Here is a 20,323-nt window from a genome sequence, read left to right as displayed (position 1 = left end):
CTATATATATATATGCTCTTAAATGTTGGATAAATCAAAATGAAGGAACTTTATCATAAAAAAAAAATAAAACTTAGAAGAAGACAAATGGTGAAAAAAAGTGTGATGGGAAGGTTTTTTTTTTATTATTATTCACATAAAATAGTTAAAGTTAAATATAAAAAACCTATAATAACTCATACAAGGCATATTAAAATGGCATAATTGATCAAATATCCCACAAATTTCTCCAAATGAAAGTACATAAATATGTGCCATCATTATCTTATACGAATTTAGTAACTTATTCCACCCCACCTTGAATTTGTCATTTGAGCTTAATGACTTGAAACACATACTAACTAGTGGCCACTAAAACCTTACATTAGAAAACATGAACAAAGGCAAAAGTAAAATTACACCTTCTTCCACCAATCCTTTTGATTATACCACCCCCAAAATTAAGTAATACTACAATTCACATTGCCAAGAAGAAAAAGAAGAAGAAAAGTTTAATTATGATTTCCATTTTTGAAACTTGAGATAATTCTGATTTTGGTTCCCAAATTTAAAAGAAATTAGTCCCTTTAATAGAAAGAAAATAATTTTAGTCTTTAAACATTAAATTTAAGTAATTAAAAATAGTTTTTAACCCTATAAAACCCTGAAGCTTAAACCATATATCCTAAGCTACAATTCATAAAAAAACTCATTTTAATTTCTTAAATTTATTATTTAAGGACTAAAACCATTTTCTTTTAATTTTAGTGACTGAAAAAATCTTTTTAAATTTGGGAGACCAAAATCAAAATTATTTCAAATTCCAAAAATGAAAAAGCATAATTAAAAAAAAAAGTAAACCAAACCCCTCTAATAAAGTTAGGTTGTCATGGAGAACTTATGTTGTTAAAGATATCAGCTGGAGGAATGAAATGGTCCATGGAGAGTCCAGGCACGTTGAACATCACATCATCAATGGTCCAAATCTCTTCCATCCGGGTTCGGCTATGCTGCATCGAGAGCTCGCCAAACCGGAATACTGTCGCAATGGAGCGCCCTTGATGGGCTATGAGAACACCATCAACGTCTCTGTAGTCGCTGATGCTGCTTCCTATTGTGGTCTCCCAAAACACCGTATCATTGTCCTGCGTTGGGACCCGTGTGAGGTGAGAGTCTTCGAGGTATATGAGGAGCCCACTCTTTTGGCAAAAGTAACCGTAGAGAATGTGCCTTATCACCTCTGCGGGCCCCTCGCTCCGTTCAACCACCGCTGCACGATCCGCTGAAACCTTCAGCACAAAGCAATCAACGGTCCCGATTCGGTTCTCGCCCAAGCATTGCGCGTTTGTGAATAAGCTCGCTGTGGTCTTTGGATCCAAACCCTGCAGTGCACAGCAAATTAGAAAATTGCAATTCATAAAGAAATAAATTTCAAACATAGTATATTCATTTAAAAAAAATTAAAAGCAGTAATTATTTTTAAAATAACGATACTAGACAAATACATTAAAAAACTACAAATTTGATTATTTTATTTAAAAACATTCTATTTTTTTAAAATAAACACAAACAAACTCACGCATTAATATAGATAGAAAGAAATTATTTAACAATCTATAAACACTTTCGTTCTAAAAAGTTCAGCTATTATTATATACTAGTCGAAATTATAAGTAAATGATTTTCGTCTGTGTCTTATTTTGGATATACTTGAATGCCCATGGTGTGTATAACTTACCCAAATAAGTTTTTACATTTTTTATTTTATTATCTAATTAGAAATAAACAGAAAGAAATGGTAATGTATGATAAGTTATAGATATTATGAGTTGTGACACTTTCTTTTCCCTGATGAGAATAGTATAAGCTAGGAATTTTGGCTTTAAGAATGCTACATCACAACATCTATAACAGTCCGAAAAATCATTAATTGAATTTTATTTTGTCATTTTATGACTTTTTTTGTACAGTTGTTTTTGAAAGAATAAAAAGTTGGTGTTGATAAACGAAGGTGCGTTATCCTATGCAATGCCAAACATTAGGTGAAGAGTGAAAGAAGTACAAAATGAAAAAGGGAATATTTAAGCATGAAAGCAGGGGCAATAATGCAGTGGAGGAAGCACTGTGGATTAAAGTGCAGAATTAAAAGGAAAAGTTAAAGCAAAAGGATAATCCAAGGTAGCCATAGCCACCTGCAATAAGTGGCAATCCCAAGATCATGACTCATGAGCCATAAAAATAATCATACATGACGTCAGATTGACAGTCACGTGGCATGGAAGTATACTAATTCTTGAAGAAAACAAGTCCACATTGTAGGGTAAAGCATGGGACAGTTTCTCCATCATTGTCAGCTCGATATATACCCTTCATTCATTGGGATTTCAATTTTTTTTTCAATCTTTGTATTTGTTTGGTACAACATGCTTTCATTCCTAGGCTATGTCCCCCAAACCACAATTCCAACAAATAAAGTCTACCCACCAAACAAACCACCAATAAATCAACACAACTTGCTCCATTTTTGTTTCGCATCATGCCAAAGAAAACAGTGAACAAAATGACCTTTTCTTTTTTAATTTTTCTCTTTGTACTAAGACAAGTTTTAACATATTTAGCAGAATAGGTCTCATTCTCAATGTGCACTCTACCAAATCAAGTTGAATAGCCAAATAGAAAAGAAAAAAAAAAGCTTTAGATCGTTCTCTATGCATTAACTAGGAAATTAAATTATGAGCTAGTTAAAGAGATCTATTTTTTTTAGTTAGTGATTTTGATTCTTTGTTATACCTGAATGATACGACGCAAGGGTCTTTGGGGGCCTTTGGCAGCATGTGTGCCTAGCCATGGCGTGTGCCGCCACACAGTTTTGCCATTGCTTCCTGCAACCACCTTGTGGTCACCAACCACCAATTCAAGAGACCACATTCCAGGTAGCATCTGCCAAAGTACGAAGCAACCATTTTCACTGCTTCTTGTCCCCAAGCACTTGACATTCTTCCCAGATGAAATCTCTGTCTCACAGCATATCATCTTCACCGTCCCAGTGGCATACATGTTCTTTGTGTCCTTTTGCTGCTTTAGGCACCCTGTGGCAGCCAAATACTGCTGGATAATGTATTTGGCAGTTGAAGTTTCCTGTTGAAGTCACATGAATGGAAAATGTCACCTAACCAGATCCTACACCAGAATGGAATTAATAGTACCAAACTCTAAAATCTTAATCATGTAAAAAAAAGTATTGCCACAAGTAGTTGATGTGGCTGCAAGTTTAGCCACAATGCAGCTAACAAAACATCCAAGCTAACAACTTCAGTTGTATACAAAAGGAAAAAAAAAGGACAAAACTTAGATATAGTAGCTTCTGTTGTGTATTTCTTAAGTTACTTTCTGATAGTTTAACTTGGTTAAAAGATCAACACAAATTAGTGAAATAAAACGTTAGTTATGATAGGACAACAACATTAAAAGCACCAAAAAAACTACATTAAATTCTGTCTAAACAAAAAAGGTAACATACTGAAGAGAGAGAGAGAGAGAGAGGTTACAAATGGGGTGTCTTTGATGTGAATGCTAAGGGTGGGATCATGAGCTGAGGGAATAGGGGCCAAGGGGCATCCCAAGACACCAAGCAAAAGCCTTAAATCTTGGGTCTTGGCATGAATGGTTCCATAGAATGATTGTGAGAAGCTTCCACCTGGGGAGATCTTCTGAGTTCTGAACCATTCCCTTATGACTTCCCAGGAGCTCTCTTTCTTGGTGCCCTCCTCTTGCATTTCAGGGCCAGGACCTTCGATTAAGGGTGTCAAAGGCTGTGGAGCCCAACTCTGGCGCCAACGTGCTCTAGAACCCATTTGGGGCATGTAAGAGTCTGGAGAGTAATGATTATTAGGAAGAGAGAATGGAATTGAATTGAATGCAGGAGAAGATGCTGAGAGAAATATTGAAGCAGAAGGAGGAAAAGAAGAGCTATGAATGTGAATGCGGTTTGGGAGTTAAAAAGAGAGAGTGTGTGTATTTGTGTTTGTGTGAGTGAGGAAGTGATGGGAAAGAGACAAAAGCGACAGATTATCTGTTCAACGGCAGAGAAATGACATTATTATATAATACAAACTCGCATGTTGGGTTGTCTATTTGCTTTATTCCACTTGCTTTGGGACTCACTCTTGTCGTTACATTTTTATACTCTTTACTTATTTTTTTTTTATTCTCTCGAGCTAACCTATTCCCCATGCCACCCTCTAGGTCCCATGGGGATTGCCCTACCACCTTTGATCAATTACTATCTCTTTCCATCACTAAAGTTTTTTCATTTTTTTCGATATTTGAGTTCTACGAATATCTTGATAACTTCTCAAAATATATGTTTGTTGATTCTTTGGTGGTACTGGATGATAAGTCATGTGTACTGCTTGATCATTTGTATGCTTTTGTTATGAGTTTGATTTGTTTGCGTACGGTGTTTATTGTTATCGAGATGAGGAGGATAATAGAATGAAGTGTTACAATAAAAATACTATTTTTTTTTGTAAGCTCTGAATTTTTTTTTACTTGTCACAAAGAATAAAGTATAATAACACTTAATGATAATAATAAAACTAAAAGATATAGTAGTAGAATGAAATGTCCAAAAAAAAATGTATTTTTTTATGAATCTCTTAATTCTTAAAGATGAATCATGGTAACAACATTTGTTTTTTATGATTTCTTTTTCAGAAAAAAAAATTACTTCAGGTGTCCCAACTCTTTTATACATATACTTACAACCAACTTTCTATGATTTTCACCTAATTAAACAAATCTAAACCATATGGCCATGAGCATAGAACAAAATATAAATAATACCAACAACATTCCAACATCAAAAGGCAAAAACCACACATCTACTACATTCTACTACTACAAAAAGAACATGATTCAAAATCCAAAACATAGATAAGACAATCTTTTTATGCTTCTCAACAACCAATGTCCAAACCATGCTGCATAGTTTTGCAAAATAAATACAAAGCATAACATCGAGGGTGACTCTTTCTTGTGCTTCTTAGGGGTGCTTCTTAAACCCTGCATACAAACCAAATACTTCCTCTCTACCCACTAGAAAGCGTTAGCAGCACCAGTCTCAAGCATCAACATCAGATAATAATAAATCAATAAAAGAACACAAAAGTAGTCTAAAAGTCTCCCTACCATTAAAGCAACCCATCTTCATCTTCTCTTTCTGATAGATCAAGCAATCCCTAGGATTCAAACACCACTGGACATATGTAAATTCAGCTAAACTCTCTTTACTAGTAAGCCGTGACCACGCCTTAAGTTGGTCCAAAGTAAAGATCTCAGAGTTATCTACTCTTCCTTCCTTAAAAAATGATTTGATTACTTTGTTTCCAGATTTCTCCAACCACTGCAATCCACATACACCCCCAAGATCTATTTATGTCCTATGTTGCCCAACCTAACTTAAACTGAATGAAGTGGGATCTGCCATCCCAATGGAACACTATATTTTCCCCTACCCACTCACTACACAGGCACCATACCCTCTAGGCTACTTTACATTCAAAGAAAACATGGCTTCATGTTTCCTCTTCTTCCCCACACATAACACACTTGTTGCTTTCCAAGTCTAACCCTATTTTCACCAAATTAACATGTGTCGGAAGCCTATCTATCAAAACTCTCTAAGCAGTTGTCATTGACGAGGATAGCGCCTTAATGCTCTAAAAGGACTCATACATTGATCTACAAACCCTTTCTCCCTCTGTCCTTAGGCATTTCTAGGCTAAGTTAACCGTGCAAACTAATTTTTCTTCCGCCTTCCATAACCATTGGTCCCCGGGACCTTTTGAGAGGACTTTGTCAATTAATAACGTCATGAGCTAGTTTTCCCCTCCAACTTCCCACTCAAATAGGGCACGTCTCCAAACCACTTTCCAACTCCATATGTCATTGTTCCAGAAGCCTACTTGTGATAGATTAGCAATTTTATCTATGGTAATAGTAGAGCCTTGGGAATTTTACACTTAAAGCCTCACTACCAAGACACTTATCTTCCCAGAACCTTATTCGCGTACCGTCCCCTAACCTTCACGAGAGTTTATCCTCAAAGTAATTCCCCCACTCCTTCGACGACCATACTTTCTTTAAGTCCTTCCACCAGTTAGCCTCCTTAGAATTACTGCATGCTCTTCTCAGCTCTCTCCAACTGCCATACTTTGCCCCCCCTCCCAAGAATAATAGAACTTGTCCCCAGGCCAAGCAAGCCTCATTATCCCTCTATGATTGACACTTTCCTGCATTTGTATATCTTCCCATATAGCTCTTTGTTCCAACTCCATCTCCTGCAACTGTTCCAATAACTTGTCTTCCCTAAATGGTGCGTATGGTTCTGGTTGGTGGACGGTTGACTGATGTATAGAAACCTCACCATTTTGTGGTTCCTATTCTTTTGCAGCAATTCAGTTATTAACAATAAATTTCAAATCAACTGGAGGTCTAATCGTGACATATGGGTTAACCTCCACACCATGTTCTGCATAGAGGGCAATAATAAGAGTAGGGAACCCTAAAGTACCCTTTGCCTTCTGATTGTTTGGGCCAATTTCAAATCTAGCAAATTTATAAATCTCATGACAAATAATTTTGGCCACATCAATAGAATAATTATCTTTTAAAATGCAATAAAGAAGATGACACCTGGGAATATTCAAGTCAGATACATGGCCATTAGGTACCATATTGACCAACATGAAGACCATCCAAGCTTGAGATAGAGTCTTCATATGTTTTCTTAATATCCTCCATGATTTACCAACTGAACTTATTTGATAAGTGTGATTGGCTAAACAGATTTCCCTTGCCACTATGTCATCATTAAACCCACAAATTTGAGCCTTCAACCGATGATATGTGCAATCCTCATCTACTCTTATCTACAAAGGGTCACCCAAAAATGCACTAATGGAGTCCCTTTCAAAAGGCACTCATTGCCCTCCTACTCTTGAGCACAACTCTTGAGTTCCATCTTCTTCTGCCCAAGCATTTGCATAAAATTCATGAACTACATCAGGATTATACATTTGAAAAGGCTTAGCTAGCCTCATCCAATTTCTTCTTTGCAGGCTCCCCAGAAGTGGGTCATATTATTCTGGCAGCAGATGTACTCTTCTCTCAGGAATGAAAGCCCAATTCTTTATTTCTTCATACTTTTTCTGCAATTTTTTACTTCCAAACTTGTTTCTTGTTGGTGGTTCTGGAGACTCCATCCTTACTCTTTTCCCTTTGGTCGTTTGAGCTGCAATACTCTTGGTCTGACCCATAGCTGCAAAATTTAAATGAGGCGCAACCTATTGCTCAAACATTATTATCATTCCAAACCTCAATTCAAAATTTAACCAATCTCATGTAAATCCCACATAAACATTTTTACAAACCCCTTTTCTGCATTGTCAACTAGCCATCCATATGCAAAAATGAAAACTCCATGTAATTTTCACTACGCATTTTGACAAACACCTTCCATTCATGCTTAATTTTGGTGCAAAAGAGTAAGATTTCTAAAACTAACCATTCATAATGCAAGAACCAACAATCAACCATGCCAAACAGGGTTTATAGAACAAAGAAACTAACTTCATTTACCATTATCTTCTCAAAACTCAAAAACCCAAAAAAACCCCAAATCTTAACCCCAAAAAACATAAATCTATGGCTTAGCAAAGAAATTAGGGAAAAATATAGAGGTTAAAAACTTACTTAGCACACAGTGATCAAAGATTTCTAGTTTGAAAGAGGAACAAAAAAATTAGAGAAGAAATAAGCTATCACAAAGCAAAAACAAGAGCTCCTCACCAAGGATTTTGAACAAAATGGTACCGCTGGACCCCATTTCGCATTTCTAAAAACGCTGTCAGGGTCGTCTCGCTTGAGCGAGTAAAATCTCACTTGAGTGAGAATGCACCCGAGAGCACACAAATTTTCGTGTCCTTCTCACTGGAGCGAATAAATTGTCGCTTGAGCAAGATGGCTCCAGAGGCACCAACGTTTTTCATACTTTCTCACTTGAGCGAGTTTGCCACAATGAGCTTATTCCAATTCTTATGTTTGTAGGACAAAAATTAATATCAAACACCTAAAATATATTCTAACATAAAATAAACAAATCAAAATTATTGGATTGCCTCCTAGCAAGCGCTTTATTTAACATCATATAGCTTGATGAAATTTTTTTATCAAGGGGGATAATGATTTTGTACCAGTGCTCTTTTTACCACTTTTGTTTTCCTTGAATATGGATCTTCAACTTTAATTGTTCTATCCATCTTCAACTCCTTGATAACCCATAATTTGTTCGTCTTCTTCATTCCTTTTCCCCTACCCGCTCTGAGCATAATAGGTTGTCCTGGACAATATTCATCTTCTTCCACTGGCTTCCCTTGGTTTTCCCAGTTTTCTTTTCTCTTTAAATTTTTATGAGGTGTAACTTTCTCCTTTAGCTTTGAACCATCCATTAGCTATAGGGATGACATCATCATTTGAAATCTCCTCTTATCTCTCATCCTTATCTGCGATACAATTATTTACATCATCAAAAAGATTAAATATTACCTCATCATCTTGAGTCCTTAATCTATGTTCTCCCTTGTCCACATCCACTATGACTTTAGCAGTCTTCATGAAAGGTCTGTCGAGAATCAAAGGCACCTTCTTATCTTTCTTCATGTCGAAGATAACAAAATCCACAGGAAATATAAACTTATCTACCTTCATAAGAACATCTTCTACCACACCATAAGGATGTTTCACAGTTCTGTCAGCTAGTTGTTTGCATCTTGGTGGGTTTAACCTCCAATTCACCTATTTGTCTTAAAATTGTCAATGGCATCAAATTTATGCTTGACCTTAAATCCAATAAGGCATTACCAATAAATAAATCATCTATTGACACAGAAATATTAAAACTCACTGGATCCTTGAATTTTTTTAGCAAGTCTTTTTGTTTCAAGGTACTGCTTCCCGCTTTCGACTCTATTTCTCTTTCTTCAAAACAACACATCTTCCTTTTAATTCCTTCAAATAACGATTTTTTTCTCCAGCCATCCTGCAAAATAATATTTTGGAAGCAATTTATCATAAAAAAATCTTTTATTCTCTTTTTTTTTTACAGGAATATGAGGATATGATAAATCTTTTATAACACTCATCTCCTCAACTTCATATTTTCCTTCCTTTTTTATTTCTCTCTTCTTTTTTTTCAAATCTCCTTCCCCTTTTATCTCATTTTTTTTCTATCTCAACCTTTACCATCTTACCATCTCCCTCTCCTCTTTTTTCACCATTCTCACACTAGTGCAAAAAGAAGAAAATGATACACTTTATTTAGTGCGGCTTTTGCGCTACCCGCTTTCGTAAAAAACGCGGTGGCATTTTTGAAATTATTTTGATTTACGAATGCGGTTATTTGAATAGCCGTATTCGTAAATCAAAGCACTTGATTTACGAATGCGGTTATTTGTATAACCGCACTTGTAAATCAAAGCGCTTGATTTACGAATGCGGTTATTTGAATAACCGCATTCGTAAATCCTTTTTTACCCTAAATTTTGAAGCGCGCCACACATAATTTCAAACTTTATTTCTCGTCTTTGCCTTCGTTTCGCGTTCGCACTCTGAGTTCGTCTCCTTCTGCTGCATCTGCATTCCATTTGTGCAATGTAAGTTTCTTGAACTCTCTTTCTTCCTCTTCATCTTCACAAATATATGCATAAATGTTTTTCGTTTTTCTTATATATGTTTTTTTCCTTGCATTGGTGGTCTCGAAGCACTGTTTCGTTGGCTGACATTCGTTTTTCTTACATTGTTTGGTTTCTCGCATTGCTCAGTACTCTTTCATTGTCTTCGTGGTTTCTTGTGGATTTTTTAGTTTGCTCCGTTGCTGCTTCCTTGTCCGCCATCGCTTCTGTTGTCGCCACCGTTGTTGGCGCTCCCGTGACTCTTAATCAACGTTGGCTTCACACAAGATTGACGATGTTTTAAAATTTTTAATTTTTTTTAATGATTTGGCATATACAAGTGCGGTTAAAGCAAATAACCGCACATGTAAATGGTATTTATAAATGCGGCTAGCCGCATTTATATTTCTTGATTTACAAGTGCGTGTTGATCAAATGCGGCTATAAAGCCGCATTTATAAATTCGAAATAGCCGCATTTGTTTTATGTTTCTGCACTAGTGTCAGTAATGATTTTATTGCAATGCTTCTTAGAGTTGGTCGTTGTGTTGGCTGAAAATTGGCCACTTTGTCCCTCTACTATTTGTTTGGCCATCTATCATATCTGAATCTCTATATTACCGATCGTTGCCATATTGTTCCCTTGGCTGGCCATAGTGGCTTTGACCAGTTTCTCTACAATGTCTTCGAGTTTACTCATCCTTTCAGGCATGGATGGATATTTTGATTATTGCTGCTGTTGGAAAGGCCCTTGCTTAATGGATGAATGATGACATTTTACGGCAAGTGCACCGCGTTTGTCAGAAGTAATAATTGTCCCTAAGGACTGATATCGATCCCAGAAGGAACAGTGAATTATCGAGTACAATATTCGCTAAATATAACAACAGAACAATAAACATAGTTTGAAGTGATTATATTGGCACTGATCAATAAGAAAACAAACAAAGAATTTGTTGCTTCAATTGGAAAAATAAGGATTAGGTTTCATCTCTCTCACTCTCATGTATTTTGATTAGCATGTCAATATTAAGTTTTTTGATTGAAATTGATGTCCGTAGAAAATTCATTTATATCGATCTCTCGCATATAAAATGCTTAAGAATGTTTCCTAAATATCGATCTCTCGCATACTTATAAAAACAACTTAGAAATCACAATCAAATGTTAATGACAATTAACATTTCAAGTCTATCTCTAGCACTCAAATATGTTAAGTAATGATGTTTAGGTCCAAACCCTAAAAATACCTCTCTGTCAGATTTAAGATTCTCAATTTGTCACAGAAAGTTAAAAGTAAAACAACAATACCAATAATCAATCAAGAACTGAATATTAATATATAAGATATCACCTCAATACATAAGAGTTTGAGCATATTACTCTCAATCCCAAAGGGTAGAATTAGCCACACATACTTCTAGCACCTTTCATTCTCTCAATTGGGTTACAATTCACTCTATGATGTTTTCCTCTCAATCTGGCACACTAGAGTTGAGCCTCTAGCCCTCTATTTATCCTAGTTTCCTAGGGTTAGGTTGCTTCCTATGTCGTGCTAATGGGCTAAATGATGAAACATAAAAAAGACTCAATCTTTCTTTGCATCTTTTTCCATTTTGGGACCTTCCAGCTTTCTCTTTTTAGCTCAAATTATTCTCCTTTATTTCAAATCTTCAATCCTCCCTAGAAATTTGCAATTAACACTAAATTTGGGAATAAAATGCTCTTATTCAAATAAAACTCATAAAAATGTAAAAAGGTATAAATTTATAAATTATGGATTATTTTATATGTAAATTAGCAATAAATCCTCATAAGTGTTTATATTTTAATATGAAATATTACTGAAATTAGACACTTATCAATGAACCATAGTCTTGCTTCCACCCAAAATTTTGATTTTGATTGCTTTTCCAACCTTGAGAATAATTGTTGGAAAAGCCACCTTGCCTTCCTTGATTTCCCATATAATTTACCTCATCTTCAGGTGAGTTGGTCTGATAAGAACAATGACCATTAGGATGATCACCTCCATAAAAATCACACCTGATTGGTATATTCTGACTTTGAGATGAGTGAACCACATGTAACTGTTGAGGTAGTTTGGCCATTTGTGTGGTTAGTTGCTCAATTTGCTGTGTCAGAATTTTATTTTTAGTCCGCAGTGCATCTGTAGTGTTCAATTCCAATAACCCTCTCTTTTGATGAGCTTGTTTGTCATGCTGAGCTTGATAATCAGTTGTATCCAAAGCATCAATAATTCTCATTGCTTGATCTACATCAACAACCATCATTGTGCCACCAACTGCGGCATCAAGGAGCATCTTCGTATCAAATCTGAGACCATTAAGGAATATGCTCAATTGAGAAATTTCTTCAAACCCATGATTTGGGCATTTTCTCAGCATCATTTTGAATCTCTCCCATGTCTCATAGAAAGACTCCTCTGCTCTTTGTCTGAACATAGAGATTTCAGACTTTGCCTTGATGTAGCGAGAAACTAGAAAAATTCTTTGTAAAATTTTTCCCTCTACATCCTTCCAACTAGTAAGACTCTGATTTATATGTGATTTGAGTCACTCTTTAGCTTTACTTGCCAATGAAAATGGAAACAAGCGCATATAAACATTCTCAAGATGATCTGACTGAAAACTCATGGTTCCCACCAATTCATAAAATGTAGCCAAGTGTGTATGGGGATCCTCATGATCCATCGCTGTGAATTGATGGGTAATAATGAGAGTGAGGAAAACGGGTTTCATCTCCAAGGCCCTATTAGTAGCAAGTATTGCAATGCTAGAAAAATGTTTAGGCCCCTAGTGCATGGCATAATCTCCAAGTGTCCTCATAGGATGTGGTGCTTCTCTTCCGCCATGTTGTTATCCTCCTGAAAAATATGAGTGTAAAAAGAAGAAGTTGTTGAAGATTCCTCTCTATTGTATTTTTGCTTCTTTTTTGCCTTTGATTTCCTGTTTCTTCTAGCTGCCCTTTCAATTTTTGCTTCAAATAACAATTGGTCTTTGGGAATTCGACCTCTCAATATCATATAAAAACAACTAATTTAAGGGTTAGCCAAAAATTCACTAGCCATGACAAAATATTTTTTATTTATTTTTAAAATTAAACACAATTAAAAGAGACTAAAAATAAAAGTAAATAAATTCAAGAATCTGAACTAAATAAAAAAATAGAATAAATCCTAAAATAAATATAAACAAATAAAACCAATTAACTTCAAAATAAGAATTAAAACAATAAAACAAATTTGCAGATTAAAAAAAAATCAAAACAATAACAAATCAAAACAATTTAAAATATTCACAATATTTAGGAATTTTTACTCAAAAATCAAGCTTTTCCTCGACAACGGCACCAAAAACTTGATGACTTTTTACGCCAAGTGCACCGCATTGTCAAAAGTAATAATGTGTCCCTAAGGACAAATATCGATCTCGCAAGGAACAGTTGAATAATCAAGTAAAATGTCCGCTAAATATAAAACAAAACAATAAAAAGTGTGTTGAAAGTGGTTGTGTTGGCAATGATTAATCAGAAAACAAAATAAAAAATTGGTTGCTTCAAGTTGGAAAAATAGGGATTAGGTTTCATCTTTCTCACTCTTATGTATTTTGATTAGCATGGTAACATTATGTTCTTTGATTGATATTGATGTCCGTATAAAATTCATTTGTATTGATTCCTTGCATATAAAATTATTAAGATGCTTCCTAAATATCGATTCCTCGGATATTTATAAAAACAACTTAGAGTCAAACTCAGACATTGATAGCAATTAACATTTCAAGTCTATTCCTAGCACTCAAATATGTTAAATGTTATTGTTTAGGTCAGAACGATAAAAATATTTTCCAGTCGGATTTAAGATTATATGATCAAGAATTAGAAACAAAACAACAATATCAATAATCAATCAAGAATAAAATATTATATTATATTTAAATATCACCCAAGAGTTCAAGCAAATTACTACCCAAGAGTTCAAACAAATGGCCCACTCATGATGACTATTGCACGCAAGGATGACATGAAAAGAATATTCAAGATGTTTCTCCTTAACGACTACCTCCTCAAATGTTTCCTGCCACCTCCTATTCTCCTAATTGGATTACAAATCACTCAATGATTTTTTTTTCTCAATCTGGCACACCGAGGTTGTATCTCAAGCCCTTATTTAACCTATTTTGCTAAGGATAGGTGACTTCTTGTGTCGCGCTGATGAGCTTGTTGATTAAAACATAAAATGACCCAATGTTTTTGTCGCCTTCTCGCTCAAGCGAGAAAGGCATCAATTTTTCATACTGCCACTGGAGCATTCTCGCTCAAGCGAGAATGGACTCGCTTGAGCGAGATGCTCTATTGCCGAGTTGGACTTTTTGTGCTTTTTTGTGTATTCTTGGGCCTTCGAGCTTTCTCCTTTTAGCTTAAATTATTATTCTTTAACCCAATCATCACCATTCTTTCCTATAAACTTGAAATTAACACCAAATTTGGGAATAAAATGTTTTTATTCAAATAAAGATAATAAAATATATAAAAAGGTATAGATTCATAAATTAAAGATTATTTTATATGTATTTTAGCAAGTAATACTTACAAGTGTTTATATTTTAATATGAAATATTACTGAAATTAATCACTTATGAAATAAAAATAATTGATAGCTAATTAGGTATCAATTTAAAAATTATTTATTAATAATAAAAACTAATTTAGATACTAATAATTTTTTTAATTTATAAAATAGTATATAAATTAATTAATATAATAATTAATTATTTTTTGTTAATAAAATTAATTTTTATTTAATTATTTTCTAATAATAATAATATATATCTTAAAAGTTATTCAACCTAGGAAATAAAGTGGTATCCGTAAGTCAAAGATGATTGTATTTGAGTGATGAGAGCATTTGTTTTCGGATAGAAAAGCATTAATTATATATTAAGAAATTGAGTTGAATGACATAAGCGTACTTTTGAATGAAGGTAAGAGAAGGCTGTGATCTGAACACTGCTCCATGCATGATTCTTAAGTGCAGGATTATTGAAGTGTGAGTGAAGTTGCAGCAGAGAAAGAGAAAGAAAGAGAGAGAGAGAGAGAGAGAGAGAGGAAGAAAAAGAGTGTGTAGCAGAGAGAGTGAAAATAGTGCACGCCTGCACCTGATTCCAAGTACGTAGGAGAAATCTAGTAGCATATCTTCTTTCTGATTCACCTAATCCAACAAAGATTTTGCTAAAACATGTCATCTAATCCCAAGGATCACCCCACCCTAATCATCCTCCCATCATCTTCTTTTCATCATCATTCTCCTCGATTCTATCTATCTCGTTTATAACACATCATTACAATATCATTCTATTTTCTAATACTAATTTCTACTAATATTTCCTATCAAATAAAAACAATTTACTATTAAATTAATGGGCTAATGATGAAAATATAATTTATTATTAAATTGTTTAAAACCATACTAAATCCAGTTGAATCCTTCGTATTAAGTAAAAACAATTATTAAGTTAGTTTTATATTTTAAAATGGATTATAACTTTTAGTTTAGAATTATCTTATATTAGAAAAGTGGACTACATTTTACCATAGATGAAATTAAAAAATCATTTGAATAATGTGATGATGAGAGGACATAACAATGAAGATGGAATAACAACAAAGAAAACAAGGTATATACATGATGAAACTTGATGGTCAAATGAGTTGAAGTGTTGATAGAAAATGAATTTTCTTTAAAAAAAGAAGTTTCTTTAAAAAAAGAAGTTTCTTTAAAAGAAATAGAAACCAAGTGCCAAAAGGCATAAATAATATAAGTTTTTATGTTACCTAGTAACTAAGAACTTATACATCTGAACACTTGAAATTGATAGTAGAAGATTCTTATGTGACAAAAAAATCATTAAAAATGAGTAAAAATAATCAAATGTCTACCTTATAAACTATTTTGCTCAAAAAAAATTAAGGTTTGTATTCTTAAAATTCAATACACTATTTGAATGAAACTAGACAAAAAGAAAAAAAATGTGTAGTCAAGGTTGTTATAAGAGGGAAAGTATCTTGGAGATCTGAATGAATGTTTTGAATTTTGAACAAGTTGAAAAATTGGTAGAGAATAAAAATAATTGTGTAGTTAAAGAAAAAAAATAGTGAATATATTTTTCTCAAAATACCTAATAAAAAGTTTAAATAATAAGTGCAATGATGGATTATTTGTCATCTAGTTAATGGAGAAAAAAAATATAAAACAGAGGTGTGTGCTCTCTTAAAAGTGAGAAAGATGATAAAAATATCAGGTTTCAGAATTTCTTCTTACTCTCCTATAAACAACACCACATCATAATTCTAAACTCTAAATCTTAATCTCTAGACCCAATAAAAATATAAAAAATTATTTAGTTATAATATGCTAGCTCATAAACTTGCAAGCAAATTGGTTTTCACTCTTGTAAAAAACTAAAAAAAATACTTTATTTCTATTTAAGTCACATTCTTTAAACTCTAATCCAACTTTATTGATAACAAACAATATCTATTGGTAAGATATTTGAGTCTATTTAGAGATAACAAACAATATCTATTGGTAAGATATTTGAGTCTATTTACAAAATCATATATTTTGATAGTTCTAATTATAATCCTATCTAATCTATTAAATTATTATACTATTAATGGTATTATTAATGATCACTAACATTGTTATTTCATTATAAGAACAAAACGTTGTTGAGGAAAAGTTTTTATATGTTAAAATTGGACAAAATTTTGATTAGGATTCAAAGCAACGTTTTTGATAAAAATTTAGAGCTAAAAAAATTCTAGACAAAAGAAAATGCATATAATGTCATTGAAACACAAAACGTAATTAAATATTTTATTAAATTAGTAGGAGAACTAATATAAATATATTACAATATAGTTATTATTTTATAAATCAATATTTCATTTCTACATGGCATAACTTATTTATTTGTTACTTCTAAAATACTTATTTAATCGTTTACTGCGCTTATTCTAAGATCTCTATTGATTTGTAAATAAAATGAAATTCGTCCAAATATTCTTCTTCTCCACACCTTAAAATATTAATAATGCTACACATAGTTCTATATTGTTTATTTTCCATAAATGCAATGCCAAGTGTCATGGTTTTTCCAATTCGCAATCTATGTGTAATTTAAAAAACCTTTTCAATTTTTATATACTTCCACTGATTTATTATATTATTTTAATTTCTGGATCATTCCTTTTCAGCATTGGTCCTAAACACCATTATTTTATTTTTGATATAATTTGAATAGATAAGATTTGGCACGGGACGTGAAAAAACATGCTTGGAAGTTGGAGTGACATAGAACATGTTACAAAATCTATGTGTTGGTTGAAGTGAAACAGGATCCGATGCTTTAAACACGTGATCTCAAGTTTAATGTCGAATCTGTGTGTACGTGGAAAATATAATATTGGAATCATACTCACTTTAGCAACATGATTCAATTAAGAATAAAGATAGTCCAAGAATCAAAGAAAAATATTCAATTTACTTTTAATACCATGTTCATATGGATCTTGATATTTAAACTATGGGGAAATATGCACTATAATTCTTTTTAAGCCTTTTTTTTTTTAAATATAACCCTTAAAAATGTGATTAGCAATAGTTTTGTTAAAATAATGTACTCCTTGCATGAAACCTTTTTAATACGGTTACATTAAGTATTCATGATTCTAATTGCAATTATTTGAGAAACATATAAGTTGAAACTGGTACTTAATCGTTATTTTTATTAATTTGTTTTAAATGTTGTTTTACATCCTCTTATACAATTTGAATATGTAATAAGAAATCATGATTTTTGGAAATATTAAATTAAATCTTTTTTTTCTATAAATCTAATACTAATTGTATGGCCCACTATAAACCAATTATAGTCACTAACCACTATAAAAGAGTTATAATCATATATTTAGTTTGGTAATCACTATAAAATAATTATAAAATGCAAAGTTCGAAACAATTGTTTTTAACTAAAGTAGTTATTGATTAAATAGCTGGATTTTCACTAGATATTGGTTACAAAACTCAACAATTTTTTAAACTAAGATAATCATTTCTAACAATTTCGACTCATCACCTTGGATGTTTCCACACCAAACCCAATAAAAATTTTAATTTACATTTTCTTCTTCAAAAAATAGGATATCATTACTAGAAAATCATTAAATAAAAATCAATTTTGAAAAGAAAAAAAAAACTAATTAGTTCTTATATTGACTAAATTAGATAATATTTTAAAGATAAAAAAAAATTTCTATCTAAATTAGTTTCTATTATTGATAAATAGTTTCTAAATTTGTATCTAATTAGCTACCTAGGTTTTAACTACCAATTATTTAGATTCTAAAATTGGTAGCAAAAACTTTGGTTGCTAATTAGGGTTGCTAATTAGATACCAATTTAGAAACCATTTAATAATAATAGAAACTAATTAAATACAAATTTAGTTATCAATAATATAAACTAATTTAGATACCAATAATTTTTATAATATTTAAAATAGTATCTAATTTAGTTAATATAACAACTAATTATTTGTTCTTTCTAAAATTGATTTTTATTTAACAAATTTTGTTGTAGTATATATATATATATATATATATATATAAATGTGTGTTCTTGATACTTTAATGCATTATACTTTCATGCATTAAGCTCATAAATTTAGATGGAGAATTAGATAGTGGTAGGTTGGCATCATCAAGTGAAGAGATCATTAGTGAGAGATGGTGTTGGTGGAAGAAATGTGGGTGCATGATCCTGATCTTGAAAGTCAAGCTCTCTTAGCTTTAATGGATGAAGGGTGATTTTCATATGGTTGAGGAGTCATTGCATACACATACATATATTTGTTTTGAGGGAATGAAGGTGAACCTTTGGAACAAGTTTGCTACTCCATCACACTCAAGTCAGATCAAATCTGGTGGAAATAGTAACTTTATATATCTATCTTCTGCTATAATAATTTTTTGCTTTATATAGAATCCACATGAATATAAGATCATGAATTTTGCAACATTCGACATAGACATTTCAAGCAAGAATAAACGAATGAGCCACCCTCCATCGACTTTTTCTTCCTACACATGTTCTTTCCTCACTTTTATAAATTTTCATATTTTCAAAAATATTTCTTTGTAATTTTTTTGGATTACGTAATTTAAAAGTCTTTTTTCAAATTCATAATTAACTTCCGGATTACATAATCCAAAAACCTTTTTTTTCAGATGCATGATTAGTTTTCGGATTACATAATCCAGAAGTTTTTTTGAACTTTTGGATTATGTAATCCGGAAGTGTTTTTTAGCTTCTGGATTATGTAATCCAGAAGTCTTTTATCAAATGCGTGTCCGGATTACATAATCCGAAAGCTATTTTATGAGAGTGACACAAAAAGGATAAAAAGATATTTTGACGTTTTGTATGGGGTGGCAGAAGAACCTATGGAGGTGCAGGAAGAAAGAGTCTCCATCCCGCACCATATCACTGCACCCAATCATAGGGGAAAACACGAAAATACCCTTAAAAGAAATGGGTACATATAAAATTACATTCCGGACCGCCTTTCCGGAACACAATAATCTCTTCCATAATGTATTATTTTCAATTTCAGATTTTTTTATCCGGAATGGGATTTTGATTTTTTTTTTCTGAATTTTTATATCCAGAACACAAAATTCTCTTCCGAATCTATTTTTCCAGAATGCATTATTTTCAATGCTGGATTTTTATTTCCAAAATAAAAGGTATTTTCAGAATTTTTGAAATTATGTTGGGTGCAAGTTCAAAAGTGTTGGGTGAAGGGAGCATTTGTCTGTCTTTTATTGTTATCTGACTCATAGTGTACGTAGTAGTCCCTTCAGTCTTTAATTATCCTGGGCTCATTTATTCATCATTCTTTGGGCCTGTTCTTCATATAGCCCAAAAATGTCATCCACATCCTTTTTCCTTACAAAAGATTTACCCAAAATGTAAAATCTTCATTCAGTATTTCTTAATCGAAAATATGGTGATCCAGAATTTACAAGATGGTGTCTCCTTTCCCCAGGAAATGTTATTTTAGAAAATAAGTTTTACCCAATTTGAAATTTAAAAGTTTATAAACTGATGTTACTAGGATGTAGGAAGAAATAACCCATTTTGTGTTTTAATGGTTAGTTTTGTTTTGTCCACATATGGTCCAAATCTTCTGTTTTTTTTGGTTGTTTCTCCCTACATTTCAATTTTTTTGAACATCTTCCATCCATTTTGAAATCGACTTTCTAGAATGGAAAAAATATATCTTGAAAAGCCCCTTGCAAAATAAATATAAGAGGTGTGTCCAGGAATTTTGTGAAACGCATATAGAAAAAAAAAACCTTGTTTTCTCTTACATAATGCCAAATTATTTTTACTACCTCACTGAGTTGTTTTTTCTGGGCCAATCCATATTTGTAGGCATGCGGTATTAAGCCCAATTTGACTGCCACATTTTAGATTATTTCTTCCTACACCTCCATACCTTCTTGTGTCACCCCATACTAAATGTG

General features: G+C 32.7%; 1 protein-coding gene and 1 pseudogene across 1 annotated transcript; one reads left to right on the top strand and one right to left on the bottom strand.

The window, feature by feature from the left end:
* Positions 1-204: 204 nt before the first annotated feature.
* LOC137834971 (C-type mannose receptor (DUF620)) lies at positions 205-4,134 on the bottom strand. Its single transcript, XM_068643248.2, has 3 exons — positions 3,528-4,134; positions 2,770-3,117; positions 205-1,361 (listed from the first exon to the last, which is right to left on the bottom strand). The coding sequence occupies exons 1-3, from the start codon at positions 3,840-3,842 to the stop codon at positions 867-869; spliced, it is 1,158 nt and encodes a 385-aa protein (XP_068499349.1). The 5' UTR covers positions 3,843-4,134; the 3' UTR covers positions 205-866.
* Positions 4,135-12,088: 7,954 nt separating this feature from the next.
* LOC137836268 (small nucleolar RNA R71) lies at positions 12,089-12,194 on the top strand (annotated as a pseudogene).
* Positions 12,195-20,323: the final 8,129 nt, after the last annotated feature.

This window comes from Phaseolus vulgaris, chromosome 5 (genome assembly GCF_051622355.1).
Source record: "Phaseolus vulgaris cultivar YP4 chromosome 5, ASM5162235v1, whole genome shotgun sequence".
In the NCBI taxonomy this organism is placed as follows: domain Eukaryota; kingdom Viridiplantae; phylum Streptophyta; class Magnoliopsida; order Fabales; family Fabaceae; genus Phaseolus; species Phaseolus vulgaris.
The sequence above is the reverse complement of the archived record's forward strand: the minus strand, read 5'-3'. Positions and strand labels throughout refer to the sequence as shown.

Coding starts and splice junctions, on each gene's coding strand:
- LOC137834971 (XM_068643248.2), bottom strand. CDS start 3,842: ATGCCCCAAATGGGTTCTAGAGCACGTTGGCGCCAGAGTTGGGCTCCA. Junction 3,118..3,527: donor ACATCAAAGACACCCCATTT/GTAACCTCTCTC, acceptor TGACTTCAACAG/GAAACTTCAACTGCCAAATA. Junction 1,362..2,769: donor CCTTGCGTCGTATCATTCAG/GTATAACAAAGA, acceptor TGTGCACTGCAG/GGTTTGGATCCAAAGACCAC.